General features: G+C 37.3%; 1 protein-coding gene across 2 annotated transcripts in view; it reads left to right on the top strand.

Moving 5' to 3' along the window:
• ADK (adenosine kinase) overlaps positions 1–19,918 on the top strand; it is a 269,009-nt gene that overhangs the window by 25,649 nt on the left and 223,442 nt on the right. For both annotated transcript variants that reach the window (XM_062496355.1, XM_062496357.1), the window contains exon 3: positions 8,549–8,602. In XM_062496355.1, coding sequence (XP_062352339.1) covers positions 8,549–8,602 — 54 coding nt within the window. The remainder of the gene's footprint in view (positions 1–8,548; positions 8,603–19,918) is intronic.

Here is a 19,918-nt window from a genome sequence, read left to right on the forward strand (position 1 = left end):
TTGATAAAGTTACTAAAGATCAACCAAATCTATGAATCTAGAATTCAGAGTACCCATTAAAAAAATGTACAGAGTGTGTACAGCTTTTAAAATGGTACTTGCAGTCAGATATTAAAAAAAATTATGTGTGAAAAACATTTTTCTATATCTGTATACAGCAAGTGTTTAGCTGTCTTAAATTTTTAGCTCCCTAGTTTGTAGTTAAGGAAACTGTTTTGACAAGGCCACTTCTATATGCTTAAGTCCAGAGTGATAGGGCTGACCCTATTAAATGATCATAGTTTTTCACAGTCTGGTGATTAACAGGCTTTGAACTTTCCTGGCTTTCTTAATCCCTTTTAATCATTTAAACCTATTATTGTTTTGACTTCAATTTCAAAAGCCCTTTAAATCTGTCTTACAATATTAATAGCTGATTAAAGTCCTGTTTCCAACCATATTATCAGTGGGGCACCTTACCTTACTACACTGAATAATTCAGAGCAACTAGGAAAATATTGATCAAGGATGGAAAAAAAAAAATCAGAAAAACTGTACCTAGTCATTTCTATGTTTCAAGTAGTGATCATACCCATGCATTAAATGGGGAAACAAAATGTTTTTAATTTATGAACATGAGTAACTGTATTTCTTTTTTCTTTGAGGTTTCAGTAGTGTAATTTTAAGCTAATTCAGTGTTGACATTTAAATCCATAATCCATCTTTTATAATAACTAGTGTGTTAAAAAAATCTGCTATTATATTTTGAATCCTTTTCACTCAGAAATTCCAACTTCTTTTTCTGAAAAAGAGAGGTTTGTATAAAGAGTGATGCAGCCAAATAAGACTCCAGTCATACTAGTGGACAGGAACTGAGTAAAAAGGAAAACACTAGAAATTTGCTCCATATGTTGTCAAAGATGGTCCTTCATTCTCTCAGCTCTGACATACCTATTCCTACAGCAAGGTTTAGTCTGGAATTTTTAAAGTGAAATGCCCAGTACCTCTGGTTTGAATTGCAGTTTATTTTTCCCCTAAGCAGATGCTTTTGTTTAGTTAAGCAGTATAATTCTCTGCCAGTCCATGTGCATGCCCTTTCCCAAAACAAACTTGATGCTTTGTCATTGATAACTATGAAGTAATTTATTTGCTATTAAATATGAAGTAATTTATTTTCTCTGAAGTAATTTTTCTGCATTCTGTAGAAGGTTAAGATAGAAGTATCTTTACCTTTTGTTGCTATTTTTTCAAGTACCCTTCCCACTACCACTAGTGTGTGCTTTACTCCTACCTACATTTCTTCTTCTGAAACTGAATACTTTAGCTACAAATTTTGCTGTTTGAAAATGGAAGGAAATGGAATAATTTGTGAGACTGACTGCTCACTCTGGGGTCTTTTTTGCTAATTTTTGTTTTGTTTGTTTGCTCATTCTTATTTCTGTATAATAGTAGCTCATTGGTGTCTTAAATGCTTGCTGTTAGTTGGAAGCTCAGGTTGAATTAATTGCAGTTCATAACACCTCATTTGTCCTCTCTCCAAGTCACTACTCTGTGGGATGCCTTTACCCCCACCCATATTTGTATGCTTTTAATTTACCTATTTGGCTTCACATGTGTTAGTTGAAGTCTTGGTATCTGCTAGAATGTTCTGTTGTCATGACAAACCCGTGCCAGTCTGCTGTCATCTGTGGATTTCATCAGTAGATTTTGTACTTTAACACAGCTCACTCATGGATGTGTGGCACAGTGTTGGGTCTGATTCGCCTTGAAGTCAATCTGATTTATGCATTCTCTCACAGTTCTAGTATTTTTCCAAAGGAATGTCTAAAAGGTGTTTTAAACAGTTTCTTCTTTTTTGGTATAAGTGCAGAACTAATTTTTTTTCTGGAAGAAGGCTTTCTTTGGTGTTGTATTGCTCTAATACGGTTTGTCTTCACTCTTTCAGTTTTTCAGGGATAGCAATCTGGACTTGTATATTTGTCAATATAGCAGTATCTGTTCAGTAAGGAATTTTTCTAAAATGGTCTAACCTGTTACAAGATCATCCTTAAGTAACAGTGAATAATGATGAGCTGTCACTAAACTCAGAAATTAGTGTAGAAAAGGTCTCTGTTTTGCTGTCTGCGTGAGGCCAAGAAGGAATGTGAAAGGATAGGGAGGACCAACTGCCCTGTTAAAAAATAGGAGAGGGGCTAAAGAGGGGGAGAGACTTTGAGGGAGTGGAGAGTGTCGTGCATTTCAGATGGTGAAACTGGGAGACTAATGGAATCTACAGGGAAAAAAAACTTATTAAATGGGTGGAGTGAAAACAGTGCAAGTCAGTCAAGACAGGGAGAATTTGAGAACATGAATCAAAGGCCTTTACTGTTTGAGTTTGTTGTTTTTTTTTTTTAATGGAGGCAAAAAACATCTTAAATATTTGGACTAAGGTCCTTGTATCTGCCAGTTACATAAAACTTTAATTTGGTTTAGCTGATTTCATCTGGTCCAGGTTGGCCTGCTAAACTTAAATACCGAATGTGGTCTGGGTTGTTGATTCTTTTGTTTTTGTCTGGATTTAGAAAATTCACAACCCTAGAATCTAGTTTAGCAAGCTCAGAGTAATGATCCAAGCCATGTATGTGGCTGTATTTGTGTGCATGGGAAAAATTTTTGGGCTGATGGGAAGAGTAAGGCAACATTAGATTTAATTGAAATTTCTAAGCAGCTGTAGCATTGTCAAAAATGCAGAAATACTTTAAGTGCTATTTTACTACTGTAGGAAAAGCAGTTTCCTTACTGATTTTTGGTCTCTGTGTAGATCAAGTCAGAAGAAATGGAGTTATCACTTATGGCAGCATTATTTATTCTGTCTGATAAATTGCAGATGGAACTTGAGAAATAGGCTGACCTTCTGTACCATCCCCCATAAATCTGATGCATTAGAAATATTTTGTGAGTTGGGCTTGCTGTGTGCATTGGCCTGTAAAAGCTCATGAGGATGCTCTGTTGTAGCAGGTTCACACATGGCTGTGCTTCTGAGCTGGATGATCTCGTGGGGTGTGAGAATTGCATAGAAATCAGTCAATATACTCTGAAAAAGGACATGTGAACACAGTGTCCCAAAAATGCCTGTTCTAGTTTTGACAAGATTAATAATTAAGAAAAAATAAAAGAAAAAGGACTGTATTTACCTTTTTTTTTTTTTTTAAGACTAGTGAAGGTAGCCTTAACATCACTTGGAAGTTGAAGTAACACAATTGCTGAATCATTCTTATGCAATCTTCTTTAGATTAATCTGAAATACAATAAGACTATAGGGAAATCCTTAAGATTCCTTAATGACTTATTTGAAAATTTATGAAGAAAGGCTTCTGCAGAGCTCTGTCTTAAATGGTTTCTTCTTTTATTGATGAACCATAACCTAGTATAAATAAAATCTACTTGTCTTGTCCAGTTAATGCAACCAATGGGTGTTAGGTGTCTGATGGAGAAATCACACTCTGTTCCTTTTTTGATGACTTCTCTGCAAAGTTCAAAGAACACATTGGAAATCTGCCCTTTCATGTATTGAATTTTTCATCAATCTGGGGAATACTTAAAGCAGTAAGTGCAGCAAAGCATGTCAAATACAATAAGCTTATGGAGTAGCAAAGCCCAAGTGCATTTAAAGGTGAGCAAGGTTAGTCAGAGCCATGTACTGAGGCAAGAAGTTTGTATTTATTTGTACATCAACCAAAGCAGAGGAATGTCTCTGCAGATATATATTTAGGGCTTCCTGGGATGCTCTACTGTCCCAGCTTCTTATAATGGAAATAGTTTAAATATAGGAGTATTTTTGCTGACTACTCACATTGATGGTTAATGCAGAAAAATACTTTTATCTCTAGCGACTTGTTCTTCACAATTATTCTTGAAAACAGTGACCAGAATATTACTGTCATACATATGCAGTTTCTCATGCATCCTTGAGGGTGGTCTGCATTTCATCTTGGCTCTTCTGGCCCAAGCAGCACATATATGTGTGTGCTGATTGTCATTTTAATATCTGTGCAATTATTACTTATTGTTTCTACAGAAGGTTTTGCTTAGATTGATGGATTCAAGTCAGAAATTTTGAAAGGTGTCTTAATTTTCAAGCTATGACGATCTATGGCCATCTTTTAAACCTGTTTGCTCATCACCAGTTGAATTTTGGGTTTTTGGATAGGTGTATTTTATCATCTTTTCAGGAAATTTTTGATAGAGTAGATCTGAACTTGATATGTTTGGAGTTTTTCAGCAATGCATATTTAGTGCAGGCTGTGTTTTCTTTTTAATTTGGTTAAGGCTTTGTGAAATTGAATGTTGCCTGAAGGGAACTGTGCCTTATGGCTGTTTGTTACATTAAAAATATTACTGTAAAAATGCTCGTTACTGTCCAACTACATGAATTTTCATTCTGTCTTGTGTTAGGAGCTGGGGAAAAAAAATCCTGGAGTTGTAGGATTACTATTCAGAGTGATCTTTAAAGTGCATTGCAGAAGTTGAACTTCAAAGTTCTAGTATGCTGAAAAAATGAACAACAGGCATATTATAAAAATGATACATGGCTGCAGAAATTGAAATTGAGGTGATAAACTTGCAGGTGACTGCTAGGCAAGTCATGTACATGAAGAAACAAGGAATACAGGACCTTTTTTTAGCACTGTAACCAAATGGAATGTATTGGTCAGAGTCGTGCTTGTAGCTGTTGGAATGCATCTCTTGCAAATGGCTTTGGCATTTTTTTTCATTGAGTATATTTAGGTATACGGAGAGCACATTTCCTCAACATCATCCGATTTCCCACTACCATGTCCTCAGAATGCCTGCAATAATGTTTTAGTCTGGGTCTGCTACTTCATTTCCAGGCTTCTGGAGAGGAAAAATATTTGAGTTTTCTATAGTTGTGAATTTTTAATTAGTTGTGCCTATGTTTCTTGATGAAACACAAGCCAGGTGCGTGAGATTGCTTATTTGTCCTGTAAGTTAAATGTGTGAACATGTCTTTTTGTAAGGTCAGAAAGAATACTGCCTAAAAGAATTACCTTTACACTGGAAAAGTTAATATACGGCACTGTGAAACTTACAATTTGAACTGTCATTAGAGATGGATGACAGAATTCTAATTTCTGTTAGCACCTATCTGGAGCTAGGACACTAAAGCTGGTTAGAATAGAGTGTGTAGGAGTGACCGTGGTACAATGACATCTAGAGGTTAAACCAAGCCGTTATGGCTGAAGAAACTTGGTAAGGAGCTGAGTTTGGGGAAGAAGCTGCTCTCAAACCTGGAGGTTTTGCCCCGGGTGCAGCGAGGTGTGGGGCTGTCAGAAGCCATCAGCTGTGATGCTCAGGGGCAGGGTGTGCTGTGCTAATTGCTGAGTCCACCCCTTTGCTGCCCAGCTTCAGGGACAGCTGCCGTTCTGGAGAGGGTGTCTGGAACACTGGCTACACTTCAACAGATTAAATGTTTGTGAAGAACAAATCAAAGAGCTTAAATATATCATTTTTGAAAGGACTGCAGGGTATTTTGACACTCACCTACGGTCAGGCTGTAGGCCCTTTTGCATGTTTTTACTCTGAAGCCCCCTTTTTTAAGTAGGACCTCAAGCAGTGCTGAAGAGACTAATAACATTTTGAAACTATCACAGTTTGCAACTGGATTGTTGAGAAGAATAATAATTTTGTGTTCTAGAATGTGTTGAACTTCAAACTTCAGAGCAGAAAAAAAAAAGAAATTGTGATCACTCCTTTGTTTACTTCCATAGCATATATGCTTCTCTTCTACTCACTAGTTTAATATCAGACAATTAAATCTATAATACATACACAATCTGTTGTTGTGGTTGCTTAGAGGGTTTAGATGTCCTTATTTGAAATTTTTTGACTGCTTATCTTTAGCTTCAGTTTTGCACTTAGTATTGTTAGCTCCTAAATGTTTTTAGAGAAATTCTGACAAATCTAACCTTCATCAGTTAGGAAGACCCAACTGGTGTTATCAATCTTGCCTATGAAGTACATGTTGGGAAAATATTATGTAAGCTGCTGTCTGTGCTAGTTGCACATTTAAATTTATTCAGTAGTTCAGCAGCTGTGTATGAAATACAATATGCATCTTAATGCATAAATTACTGATAGAAATTTGAACTCTACAAGCATATCCCTTTTTGAGAAGATTTCTTTGTCAACTTGCTATCAAAGCAATGTCTTTAGGGATCAAGGAAAAATATTTTTTTAAAAACTGTTTTCATAGTAGAAGAAGATGGTGGTGGTGGTGAAAAATATTTTGTAAGCTGAGGTTCACCAAAGAAACCATTCTGCAAACCTTAGGGGTAGCAACTGTGTCCCTCCCAGCCCCTCTGTGGTATGTCAGTAACATAGCCCAAAATAACACATCTGTTGAACAGCATTCTCCTTATGTTACATGATTTCTGTAGTAGCTGACTTATCAGGCTGAGTAAGTAGTGACAGGTTTTATTTGTTAGGGTTTTCCCCCCTCTAAATAACCGGGGGTAGGGGATGGGTAAAATTGTGGTTAAAAAAAAGTTTAGTAACAAGGATGCTGGAAGATTTGAAAAACTCAGATTTTATTTCTCAACAGAGAAAATTGTATTAAGCTGAAGGAGTCTGACTACTGGAAGAGGAAAAGCACGCAGCTTAATTTTTAGTGAAGAATGTCTGTGACTTTCTGTGGGTATATTTGTTAATGAGCAAAATTATCTCCATTTGCAAAATGGATTGCATTAGAGTATCTGTCTATGACAAATAAATCTTTTGGACAAAGGCCTGATTTTATTTTAAGTCAGATTGCAAGTTTCTTAAGAAGGGGTAGTGTCCTTTCACTTCTGAAAGATGTTCCTTTTAGAATTTTCTGGTAACACTTTGAATTTTCTCTGATACAGGAGTGTTTGCTATCAGTGACATGCTTACTAAGACATGATAAATGAAGATACTGGGGAGGTGTAGCAGCATTATGAACATACTGGCATTGGGCTAGACCCTTTTCCATATAAGAAAAGGAGCCTGATACTGTTGATTACAAAAAACATTAAGTCGGAAATAAATGTAAAATTGTAACAGTAAAAATTGGTGTCATAAAGACTGATGGGATGGTAAAGTATGAAGTAATTGGGCAATTAAAACAAGTGACCTGATTCTGTGCAGTAAACCCTGCTTACTCTTACTCAGTCAAACATGAGCCCTGCACTTGGAAGGAGAACATGGATGAACCTCACTGTATCCTGATTAGGAGTGTCTACACCAAGGATTTAGCAGCAAACTGGATAAATGAGATTCAATTCAGCATGATACTGTAGCAAACAACCTGGGGCAGTCTCTATGCTTGCAAACAATAAAAATCAATCAGTCAGTGTCTTGTATGTCTGAATGCAGCGAGCACTAGTGAGCTTGAGAATGTGTCCAGCATCAGTACTTGCATTTTAAATGGTTGCTGAAAATACAAGTTTCAGGGAGTGAAACTTCAGTTTCATCAGAAAGTGCAGTAAGGAATTGAGGAAGGATATTTTGCCTATTTGTTATAAACAAAAATCATTTTGCAAGATAGCTTGAGTGTAGTTGTCAGTGACCACAGTCTTTGCTCAGGAGGATTAATTATGGTTCTTATGATTAACTTATGGCAGTTGTCTAGAGCAAGGAACAAAAAATAGAGGACAAAGAGACAGTGGGAAGCTCCTGCAGTGTGAGCAGATAGCTGTTTGCACAGTTGTACAATGGACACTTGCCTTCTAGCTGCTTATATTATGAGTGACTGTCTTACAAACCAATCAACCAAAAAACCCACCAAATCCAAGAGAAAAAAAAAAAACAAAACCCAGGGAATACTGTAGCAATTTATTTTGAGATGACAGAAGATTTTGCTCTGAGGCAGAACAAAAGTGAGGTCACTCCTTAAAGGTTTTCCACAGTGAGTGACAGTACAGGCTGTAGCATGGCTGGCAGTAGGTGCCCTGGCAGAGACTGCATTCTTGTTTCCCTCTCCTCAGGCAGTGTTGGCAACCTATTCTGGCAAATCAACTATTAGGTTAAGCTAGCAAAGAGAGTTCTTCCTCTCAGGTGCTCACTTTTATCAGAAGCTCTTGTGTGGACTACAGAAGTTTTCCTAAATAATAGCCCTTTGTTAAAGTGTATTTTTTTCTACAGAATTATTTTGGTATTTATTTTAAGAGTTTTATTTGGTACCGGGAGAAACACTACAGCCACATTTAGTGTTTCTGTTGTCTGTAATCCTCCCTTTCTTGTTTTCTCAGATTCAAATTATAAGATTGATGTATGGTTCATGATATGAAGTGTAGTGATTTTTGGTAGATAGTCAGCCGAAGTATCCAGTAGAGTTTGTAACCTTGATATAAAGCAAAATTTTGTGTGAAGTTTACTTTGATGAACACGTAATAAGATTTTTAGAATCTTTTGTGACTGTCTTTGCAACACCTGAGGTATCTGAATCGACAAATGCATAGTTTAATAATCTGAAATTATAAAACTGCATTTTGTGGCCATATTCTCACGTGAGTAACTCCTTTGTGGTTTTTCTTTATCTTTTTTCCCCAAGGTATGGGCTGAAGCCAAATGACCAAATTTTGGCAGAGGAGAAGCACAAGGAACTGTAAGTTTTTTTTTGTGGTGATATACATGCATGTTACCTATATGCTTTTTAATGTATATACATGTCTTATTGTTAAATACCTGAAGCAAAAATGTTAACTTTTGCTCTTTAGTATTGTCTGCTGTAAATTGCAAAGTTTGTCTGAACACTGTTGCAAAAAGAGATTTAAAAATCTTTTTTTTTTTCATTAATTTATTTTCAAAGTTATTTTATTAACTGCAATTGGTACTGATGCATTTTAAGTGCCCCATTTAAATGTTCATCCTAAATGCCTATGTTAATTTCTAAATTAGATGCAGATTTGTAGGATTGCTTTCACATTTCTTGTTTTCAGGGTGGAGATGGTGGGGAATTTAGTCCATTTGGTTCATCTGCATATTTAGATATAAAAAGAACACCCCTTTTTTTCCCTTACTGTTTTAAACTTTATGCTCTTGCACATAACTGTCTGTTTACATTAATACATTAGTGTTATTTGCATTACTTCATTATATACCCAGAAGACTTAGGCAGTTTATCCTCACATAAGATAATGTACCTGTTTCAGATGCATTCACATCTGTAGCTGTCAAGTTTTCTCATGTTAGAAGTTTGGATGTTTTTAGTAAGGTCACAGTTTTCAAGCAGTAGAAATGTATTCTGGTAACAAGGATTTAATTCCTGTGGAAAAGATTTTTTTCCCAAAAGCCTTAGTGATTGAATTACAAACCAAATGTCCCATGTTCTTTCAGAGGATGGAAAAAGACATTTAATTTAAGTTACTACATCATGGCAATGTACCTGTGCCATTAAAGCTATTTGAGCTCCAGGCAAAAGACAGGCAGCAGCCCTTGCCTTTAATGAGTAGATAAGTTTGGTTTTATGCAGAGCAAACTCTCTAATGATAGAAAACTTACGGACAGCACAGCTATGATTAACCCACTAACCCATTTTGGAAGCTATGAGCTAGGAGTGTTAAAAGTTTTGGCATGCACAAGGGTTAAACACAAGGTAAATTCACATGCAGGTCTGTATTTTGGACAGTACAAGTTGTACTGTGTACACAAGTTTTATTTGTTCAATAGATACTGATTAAACTGAACCTTTTGATGTGAGATAGTTTGAAGTAGTTAAGTCATCTTCCAGCTTTTTATTTCAGGTATATTGCCTATTAGTTAATTGCATGTTTGTTATTGATATGTTTACAGCATAGTCACTTCTTAAATGGAGGGTTGAACTAATTTTATTGTAGTAGTTCTTTATTAAATTTTGTTTAATGTGGAAAATTCAGTAAAACTCAAGATTTACATGGATCAGCTGCAACAGAAACCCTTCTCTGGTGTTTTGTTGTACACACTGCAGTAGCTCCTGAGATGATTTATGTGTTGTTCGGTATAATGAAGGAGGTGGAACATGCTTTTGCCACTCATCTTGTCATCTTGAATGTCACTGGATACTTGACCAGGGAAAAACTCCCGTAGGTCAGTGTCACGTTGTTTTCAGGAGAGACCTTTGGAACTTTTCTAATGCTGTGTACTCTTCTCCTTGGACCATGTGAACACAACAAATTGTTGAACTTTGGAGCACTTTCAATCCTTCAAGCTAAATTCTCTGATTTAACTTATGGATGAGTTGTTAGATGCCTAATTAGCCTTTTCTGATGTTTAACTAGACTTTCATATTTAAAAGAAATGCCAGTTCTAGGAAACATGCAAGACAACTTACCTCTAGGGTAAATGTTGCTGATGTGGTTATTAACTTATTCTTAGGTACAGTGCCCTTATAATTAAGGTATTCTCCTGACCCTGTTGTAATGTTTTAAATCCAATACAAAGTTAGTTTCTGCATATTACTGTTCAGTGCCAAAATCCTCCTACTTTAAAAAAAAATATATCTCTCAGTCTTAGAATTGTCAGCAGCTTTTATATTGTCTTCCCTAGCAGCAAAGAAGACTTATTTTGTCATTCTTCATCTAAAACCCATCATCACGGTGATTTATCTGACTGTCAGATGTCCTTCAGTTTCTCAGAGATACTTCTGCATAGCTGTTGTTCATAAAAATGTAAATTTTGTTCAGTAATGAATTCCTTGTCTCCAAAAGTAACTGAGTCTGCTACCCTGACTTGGCTTGATCCTTTAGTCCTGGAGTTTGTTATCTAGAGAGATAAGTACAGCCACTAAGACTGGCGTTGGTTTACAGGCATGGCATCATGCTTAACTTCTATTTTAAGCACTAAAGTATGAAAGATCACCTTTTTTTTTTTCCTGCTTTCAATTCACTTCAGCTGTAGCTGCCTTCTAAATTTGCCTTTTCATTTTGTGTATGCTTCTTTTATCTAACGGGAATGTATTATCGTTAAAGCTGTTAAGTTTGTGCATATATGCGTTCTTTTCAGAATTTAGCTGGAAATATCTACTCCTTCCCTGCCCCAGTCATCTTCTGAATGTACCTCATGAAGGGTGGGAGGCTTCTGTCCCACAGCTCATCCTGTTTCTGTGTAAAATTAGCAATTAGTTAGAGCCATCAGCACTGGTGGTCAAGTCAAGCCATGCCCACGTTGTAGGGAGTCAGTTGAGCAACACACTTGTTTTCAGTGGCAAGTCTGCTGTTCTGCAGTGGGAATAACAATGGTGGGGGAATGTGCTGTCTTCAGTTAGCACTGGTGTTTTACAAGGGAAGTATGCATTTGTGGCTCAAGGGATGTCCTGCAGGTGTTTCCCACCTTCCCTAATCCCCCTCAACTCTGAGTCCTGCAGGGCTGCTAGGGAAACTCAGATGTACTAAGGTTGGTGAGGCCTTAATGTTACATATATTTTTTCTCCTGCGGAGAACAACAAAAAAAATACAAAACTCTGAGACAAATAGAAATACTTCTTTTGACCCTTCATATGGTCCTTTTACAAGAATTGTTTCTATTTTTAATTCTCAGAATTGGACTGAATGGCTTTAACTGAAGGTTGTATTAGCCAAGACTTGTGTATGCTGTTGCCTAGGCTGTTTTTTTTTTTTTTATTATGGTTCCACATCAAAGGTTTTTTTAGGAGAATACATTCAGTCTAGGTGCAGCAAGCAATGGGTTGTGATCTGAGTTGTCTTGATATTTTAGTAGGAATACTTTAATACAGAGTCCATCTTCACTGTGTAGAGTAAGTGTTGACAGAGAAGTTGGGTTTTCTTACTAATACTTTATTTTATTAAACTAGGGGCTGTTGCAGCTTGACTAGCTTCTATGAATACAGGCAACTAAAATATAGTCATTGTGAGTTTTATAAACATTGTTTGGAATTCACTAGTACCACTGAGACTAAGCAATGCTTCAGAACACTTGTTTTAGTGCAGCTTTGACTGACTGCTGGTTGAACAGTTTTTATAAACTGTTTTGTTTAAGCAGTTCTGGCTGTGATGGGGCACTTCTGAAAGTTAGTTGAAAGAGAGAGTAAGAAATGTGGCATCTGCATTGGGTTTCTGATTTTGTAAGCTTTCTTTTTCCAGATATCAAGACCATGAAGTGAGGAGGAAGATTAATATCAGATTTCTTTCTCTTCAGTGAGTTTTTGATGTGTTGGTCAGAAGGGAGAGAGCAGATGTGTTGCTCTGCTGCAAGTTAGCTGAGAGAGATTTGTTTAGCTGAGAGGGATTTCAGTCTTACCTGCATACTTGCTATTTTTCATAGTGAAACTGAACAAGGGGGAGAGGGACTCTTAAATTTGAGGACAGCTGTTGGGGTGACTGATGGAGTTTTGATGTACCTGTAACATCTGGCAGGAGGTGGTGTGTGCATATTTTCTGGTTTTGCTTAGGTAATACAGACATTTAAGTGGAAGAGTCAATGTTGGAGTCATAAAAGAGATGTTTGGGGATTGCAGGGGGCCTCTGATGCTTGGGAAAGAGTAGAGAAATGTACAGTAGGGATTTAGAAGTAGTCTGGGTATGTTAGAGAGCTAGAGCATGTCATAGGGATTAGAACCATGTCGCAGGAATGTTGAAGAGCATTTTCCTTGTATTTGGGGGCAAGCAGGCTACCCCGTGTTAGTCACTGTCTGTCACAGTGATTCAATACAGAAGCGAAGGCACTCGACCCCAAGTACAACCGGGGTGCAACCGTGTGTCATTGATAGTTCAGCTTGCAGGGAGAGAGACATGAGCTGTGGGTCACCTAAGGGATGCAGATTTTGGGAACAGCCGAGTGTTCTGTGCCACTAGAGGGGGCGGTTTGTCTTCTCTAACACGCGCAGAAATCCTTCCCCTGTGTGTTGGCTTTAGGGTTTGTCCTGTTGGGCTCAAGTTTCTCTAAAATACCTTTGGTTTTTATCCATCCTCTTTCCCCCTAAAGCTAAAAAAGTAGGTAGAAAATAGTTTGTGGAAGCAGGGGGAAGAGGGAGTAAAATATCAAATATGAAGCTTTAAGTCTTTTGTTGGCTTCTCAGCATATGCTGACAATGTAGGGGATTTGTATGGATGAGGTGATGCATGAATCTGTCACAGCTGTTGAGTTACTTGATATAATATACCTCACTTGTAATTGCATTTCAGTGGATTAATATATATATTATGAAATATGATTTGGCAATGAATTAATGTGGAAAACTGTTGTGGCAGTTAATACAAGGTGCCCAGAAAAGCTGGGCTTTTAATGGGATGTTAATACAAGATGCCAAGAAAAAACTTGCCAGCTTCCATCTTTACATGACTTTATTTTAGATTTCTTCCTCTGTTTTGTTGGGATTTTTGTTTGTTTGTTTGTTGTGGGTTTTTTTAAAGTATCTTATTGGCTTGTATAGTGGTGTAGAGTTTTGTCTGAAAACTTCAATAAAAATCTCTACTGTGCCACTCATACTCGTTTTTACAAAATCAAAATTTTTTAGAATTTTTGCGGAGGAAAATTCTTAAACTTCTCTTTTTAATGAATAAATAGTAATTTAGAATGACTAGTCTCTTTAGTTGCCACTTTCTCCCAAAGCATATAAAATTCTGCTTATATTGAGTCTTGACTGTTCCATGACATGTAATTAAGCATTAACTTCTTTAATTAAACTTCCATTAAGTATTTAGAATTCTGTAGAGTACGTATCTGGACGCTGTGCTGTGGGTATTTGAGAAACTTGTAAAATGTAAGGAATGAACTTGAGGTTAGGAAGAGCTCAGTGCTCATCTGGAATATGTTCTTAATCCAGTTCCTTGAGTTGTTGGCTCCCTCTGTAGAAACTACTTTAAATTGCAGTTTGATTTCTCTTGAATTGTTTTATCACTTCTCTGTGATATACACACACACACACATAAAAGCTTGAGTCAGATGTACAAAAAGAGTGATTTATGGTTAGCTATGGCATTTCTATTGAAGATTTCTTCTCTCTGTATTTTTTCCTTCAATTTTCTGCATGTCCACCCTTCATACAATTATTTAAAATTACAGCACCAATGCAAATTAGTAGTATAGAAATCAGCTCATGAATTCTCAGTAACAGGCAGTCCTGCAAAAAGTTTCTGAAAGTTAAGGTTCTAAGTTATAGCAGAAATACTTTTAACTTCTTTCATGGAGCAGTCTTTACATATGCTTAAATTGAAAATAAAAAGTTAAGTTAGTTCTAGTGCATAATTTCATTTTGCATCCTGCCTTTGGAGATGTTAAATGAGTAATCTACACAATACTTGTACAGAGTGGTAAGCAGGTTGCATGATTTTTGAACTGTGCTTGTGTATTAGTAGTGTTTTAATTGAGCTCCTGCTTCTGTTCATATTCTTTTGTTTATGTAGTATATTGAAGCCCAACTTGGCTATGTGGCTTTAAAGGCTCTATTAGAATAGTCTCTATTGTTAAACAGCTCATGGAAATCAGTGTCAATTCATTCTTATATGGCATAGTGCTTATTTGATGCAAAATAAAAGAAAACTTCTGATAATAGCTATGGCTGGCAGTTAAGAGCAAGGCTTATGTTCCTCTGGGGAGCTTGGTTTTGTAGCCTGAGATGCTTATTTGAGGCTGTTGTGTTATACAACACTTCCATAGCAGTGGGAAGGAGGAGTGCTGGAGGGGAAAGAGAAGGGTAGATATTAAAGCCAATGGAGAATCCAAAATATTTTATGTATGTGACATACGAGGTGTAAAAACAGCTGCTAAAGGATTGAAACTTTATTTGCTTTTAATTTCCTACAGTCAGATTCACCAATTCTTGTATGTTATTTTTTCTTCTCTTACCCTCAGTAGAGGTTTTCTTGTGTCATCTGCTATGATTACCACAGCCATATCATAGGTGGTACAGATGAGATATAAGATCCCTCAAGGGAAATATGTTTTGTAATATTCTAAATGGTAATTCCAGCTCAATTTTCATTGCTTATTGAGTTAAATTGATCTCTCATAATGATTTTTAATTTTGACAATTTGTGCAGGAGTAGGTGGACTGACATGGACCACCTATTTGGTTCTTTTGTATAGTGAGCTAATGAGGCCAGGTTACTCTCTTTGTCTTCCTGATAATATTGCTGATCATATTCCTGATTCTGATTACTCTTCCTCAGTGTCTACTAGACATACATGCTTTAAAGCAAGGAAATCATGTTTTTCCTTTTGCTGCCTGTTCATGAGCTCACCCTCCTGCACAGATTGAGCAGAGCACGCACAGGCCTGAGCTGAAGTCTCAGACTCAGAAGGTTCAAGTAATCTGAACTCCTATAAATCTCTTCAGCTTGCCTCTCACCCAGAGTTTGTAGCAAAGGCTTCACAGCACTGGATGGCTGCACCCTCCTGTCCTCCTGGCGTTCATTTCCAAGAAATGCAGTTTGGCAGTCAGTGAGACATGATTGTCCAGAAGGAGACTTCCCTCATGACTTTTCTTGGCACTTTTCTTATTTTTACAACTCGTTAAAAAGTTATGTTAATATTTCAACTGCACTGACTCCTGGCATTGATGAAGTGTGGTGCTAATGCAGTAATGACAGGACAGTGTGCAACAACAGACCTGTTTGAAGACTGAGTTTTGGATAAGCAGAACGATTCCCCTTCCCCCCCCCCCCCCCCCCTCCCCAGCTGCATATTTCTGTCACTGCAGTGGTTTATTCCCAACAGAGAATGGAGTGCACTCTTAGAATAGAATATAGTCTTGTGCTGTAGAACATGTGAGATCTCCTGGGAGTGCTGCTTTTTAGCTAAGGTAGCTAAGGTTTCTGCATCTTTGTTGCACACTTTAGAACTGGACAAGATCTGTCTTGAGAGTATTAATTTTTGTGTTATGTAATGTAGTACAAAACTTGAGATTTTCCTAAAACTTAGAAATTATTATTTGGACCTTTTAATAGCCTAGAAGATATGAATGAGAAAAAAGAATGTATTAAAGATTGCTGTGGGATGGTTTTTAGCTGTCAGAGCAATTGTTTAACTTCAAGCTGCAAGTTAAACTGCAAGAACTGCATATTTTGAAACACAGTGACATGGGATTTTAAATCCATTCTCTTACGGTATTTCTTACGTGTCTTTTGCTCTCAGTCCTCGAGACATAGCACCTGAATCAGAATAAAAGCTAATACCCACCCAACCATTTTATGGAATTACATTAATTTTCTTGCCTTAAGTATAGTGTGTGTGAAGGAGAACCTTCAGATAATGTTCTCTTGGCAGATCCTGTTGTAATTCGATTTTGTTCTGATTTTAATGACATAACATCAAAGCTATTGAAGTGGAGGCGCTGTTTAAAAGCCCTGGGAAAGGGTGCGGTCAGTGCCGGGTGTGCCGCCAGCCCAGAGGGTGCTTTGAGCAGCAGCCACCTTGGTGGCAGCTCTTTGAAACCTGTTGTAAAAGGCGTAAAACGTCTAAAGCTTTCAAGTACTTGAAAGGACTTGACAGTGCACTGTTATCTTTTTGCTTAAACACTTCTAAGCTTGAGGTGAGAGGGCTTACCACTTCCATCGAGGCTCTTTAAAAGCAGTGGAGGAAAGAAATGTGTATTTCATGTGCATGCAGTTTGAGCTTGAGATGAAATACACCTGAGCAAGGTGGGGGTTTGTATGGGGATTTTTGTAATGTGAACCACAAACATCTTTCATGTTCAGATTGCTATGTTAACTGGTTAGGTGAAATTGCAAAACCCAGAATAAGAGCGTAATCATCTCTTCTCTAAACTCGGTTTTGGCTTTCTTGTGGTTTTTAACATGATTAGCTGAAAGTGGGCCAACGCCAAAGAGAATAAAAATACTCATTTTTTAGTTATTAGTAATTTTTTTTTTATAATCCTGAGAGCAAATGGAGAATTTAAACTTCCAATATTTTTTCATTTTACTGAAAAAAAATACTGTAACAGATGATACACTTAAACTGAATTTTCAAATGTAGACACATTTAATTTGATTTTTGAAGAGCTTCAGGCTTTTGTGAACTCTTAGGATTTTAAGAATACAACTTATTTCTTGGTGGCACTTGTGTTTGCCTGCTCTTTTTAAATTAATAAAGTATGTGTACTTATTGTGTATTGTTTTTTCATAATTCCATGAGAGACTTAGAATATAATGCCAGCATTTTTCCTAAATAATCAGGTAATGAGCTTTATTTTAGCATAGTCCTGTTCTTCTGACATTTTGGTGCAATGAATAACACGATATAAATTTTTCCTATGTAGGGACTTCAGTTTTCTCATTTAAAGTCTTTTTTTTAGTGAAACTCTTTAGAACTGACTTTCCAGAGAATTTCCACTGATGTCCTGCTTGTTACCATATTATCAAAATGTCAAAATCACATCAGATATTCCATTTCCAAAACAGTTAATGCAGTATCACTCTCTCAGCTAATTTGGCTCTAAAAGTATCCTCATTTAGAGATGTAAGCACCACTAATAAAACATAAAATAAGCTGTATCATTTGTCAGCAACTGAGAGAATAGATAAGTCTCTATTGCCCATTCAGTCTTTTCTGAGTTAAGCTTAGCCCCAAGAGTGCCAATTAGTGCTCAGAATAGTGAAATCTGCTATTTTAAAGGTGGTCATCTATCAGAGCAGATTAAATGGCTTGTGTGAAAATAATTTAGTAGCTGCCCATTAATTGCATTTCCTTTCATAGAACTGTAGAAAGAGATCTCGAGAGAGCATTTAGTTTCAATCCCCCAGTCCAGCTAGAAATGCATCTTTGTCATTCCTGGCAGATATTTGTCTGGCCTCCTCTTTGGAAATAGTAAGATATCATGTGAAGAGTGCAATCTTACTACACAATTCCTAATGGTGTGCTGCTTCATTCTCACTGAAGAGTTTGCTTGCTAGATGGAACAGAGAACTATTGCCCATAAGAGTGAAGAGGGAGTTAGATGGATTACAGAATGCATAGGAATTGTGATGGGGGTAAAATGGTTCTAAGCCGGGGAGCCAGGGCAGTGTAGGACAATGCTGTGTGCAAAGAGAATGTGTTCATGTATTTTTGCTAAGGTAGGGTTATATTCAGCCATGCACCCCTACAGGAAAAAACACAGAGCACAAAGAGTAGCCTGTAGTGTGAGGGAAATACTGAAACTTAAGCCATTTTAGTAGTGTGATGGAAGAGGTCACCTAAAGTTGACCATCTGATTTAATCAGAACATCTGGAGGCCCCTGCTTAGCAGTCTTAAGTGTATGTGTCCAGTATGGATGTGCAGTTCTGCATTTGCAAGGAGTTAAGTTTGTTTTGCTTTCCTGCTGCTCATGAGTAACATTCAAGACTTGCCAGGAAATATCATCTGATCTACATACTTACATAGTTCAATAATCATTGTATTGTGTAATTGTCTCTCAAACATCTAAATTGATTTATTATTGAAGCTTTGTACCAGATAAGATTGTAATTTTATGGATTTGTGGCCAAAGCAAACAGGGGATGTAGCTGGCTCTAAATTGCGTGGGAAACTTGCTGCACATAGAGAAGCTGTGTGCCTGAGCGATGGAGCCATCTGCTTCTTCTGGAGGGGGGCTCCTGTCCTGATGCTCTTGTGGCTGTATGGTCAGGTGACCTTGTTTACAAGAAGTGGAAACAGCAGCTGACACACACTGCAGCTTCCGTCCCCAAACCAGTGATCACAGATGGAGTGCAGCTGCTGCAAGGGATTCAGTGGTACCTTCTGGTCCCACGAGTCAGCTGGTGCAGTTGCAGCTGCAGATGCCAGTGTCTCTGCTGAGCAGCTGAAACACACAGACATTATACAGGCGAGTGCAGGGGTGTGTGGGAGGTGATGGACATGAACTCCCTGTGCCAGTTAAGCATCTGAACCACCCTGCACCCACTATGTCAGTCCTGGCTTGATCCTGTCTCTCTAACTGATGTCACTGGTTCTGGCTGTGAGGGGAGTAACAAGAGAGCTACAGACAGTGGCGATATAATGGCATTACTTAATTTCACCTGCTTATTTATATTATCTGTCTCAAAAATCCTGAATACACATGCATTCTCCTATCTTGCTTGTCCTTGATTTAGTTCAGTGGGATGTGTGCAGGTCCGTTATTGGACTATCAGAGATAGGAAGGCAGAATCACAGTCTTCTGCTTTATGGGAAAAAATATTTTGGGAAATTCAGTGTTAGCGCAAAAATCTTTTGGGTGCTTTAAGTTGAAATTGAGTATTTAAACAGGCTATGCAACTCCAGCAGTTAACACTGTGATTTTAAGCTGTAGTGACAAGTTATCTTGCAGATTTGGTGGCAAACCTCTGAATTAACTTAAAAGAACTTTTCTAAAAGTAGGCAATCTCTTGAGCTAGCATTTCTAGTACTCAGTAACAGTGATATATCAGTCTGTATGCTTTAGTGAATAAGTCTACCAATTCACATCTGTTGACACAGTCCTGCGCAGATTTCCTGAATTGTAAGAAAAAAAATTTGGATTGGAATTCCAGCAGCAGCTATGAGAACATTTAGAAACAAACAGCAGCTTCGTTAAAACTTTGCAGTGTAAATATCCCACTTCACAATGAAGAGAAAATCATTCCACCATAGTTGTCCAAATACGTGTTAATGATTGATATATTTTATGGGAATTCTTCTTAAGCTGGAAGGATGTGCCTGTATCAAGGATTATTGAACATTGAACTCTTAAATTTTGTGACTGTTTATTTGCTGTCTACTCTGAGAAAAACACCATGCACATATCTTTTAAACCAGGACTTACTTTATTTCTGTTACTCTGGTTATTGCAGTTGTCAATTGCTGTACAACAGCCTTTTCTCCCCTTTATTGTTTTATGGAAGTTCTTTTGGCTCTGCCACAGGTGCTTACCATGAGTAAAGATTACCATTCTGGTACTGAAAAGATAAAATACTTGTTTTTCTGAGAAAATAGGACATCAAACGAGTGAATAGAAGGGAAAAATTTTAAATTAATATGAATTTACAA

The sequence above is a fragment of the Cinclus cinclus genome, chromosome 7 (assembly GCF_963662255.1).
Source record: "Cinclus cinclus chromosome 7, bCinCin1.1, whole genome shotgun sequence".
Classification (NCBI taxonomy): domain Eukaryota; kingdom Metazoa; phylum Chordata; class Aves; order Passeriformes; family Cinclidae; genus Cinclus; species Cinclus cinclus.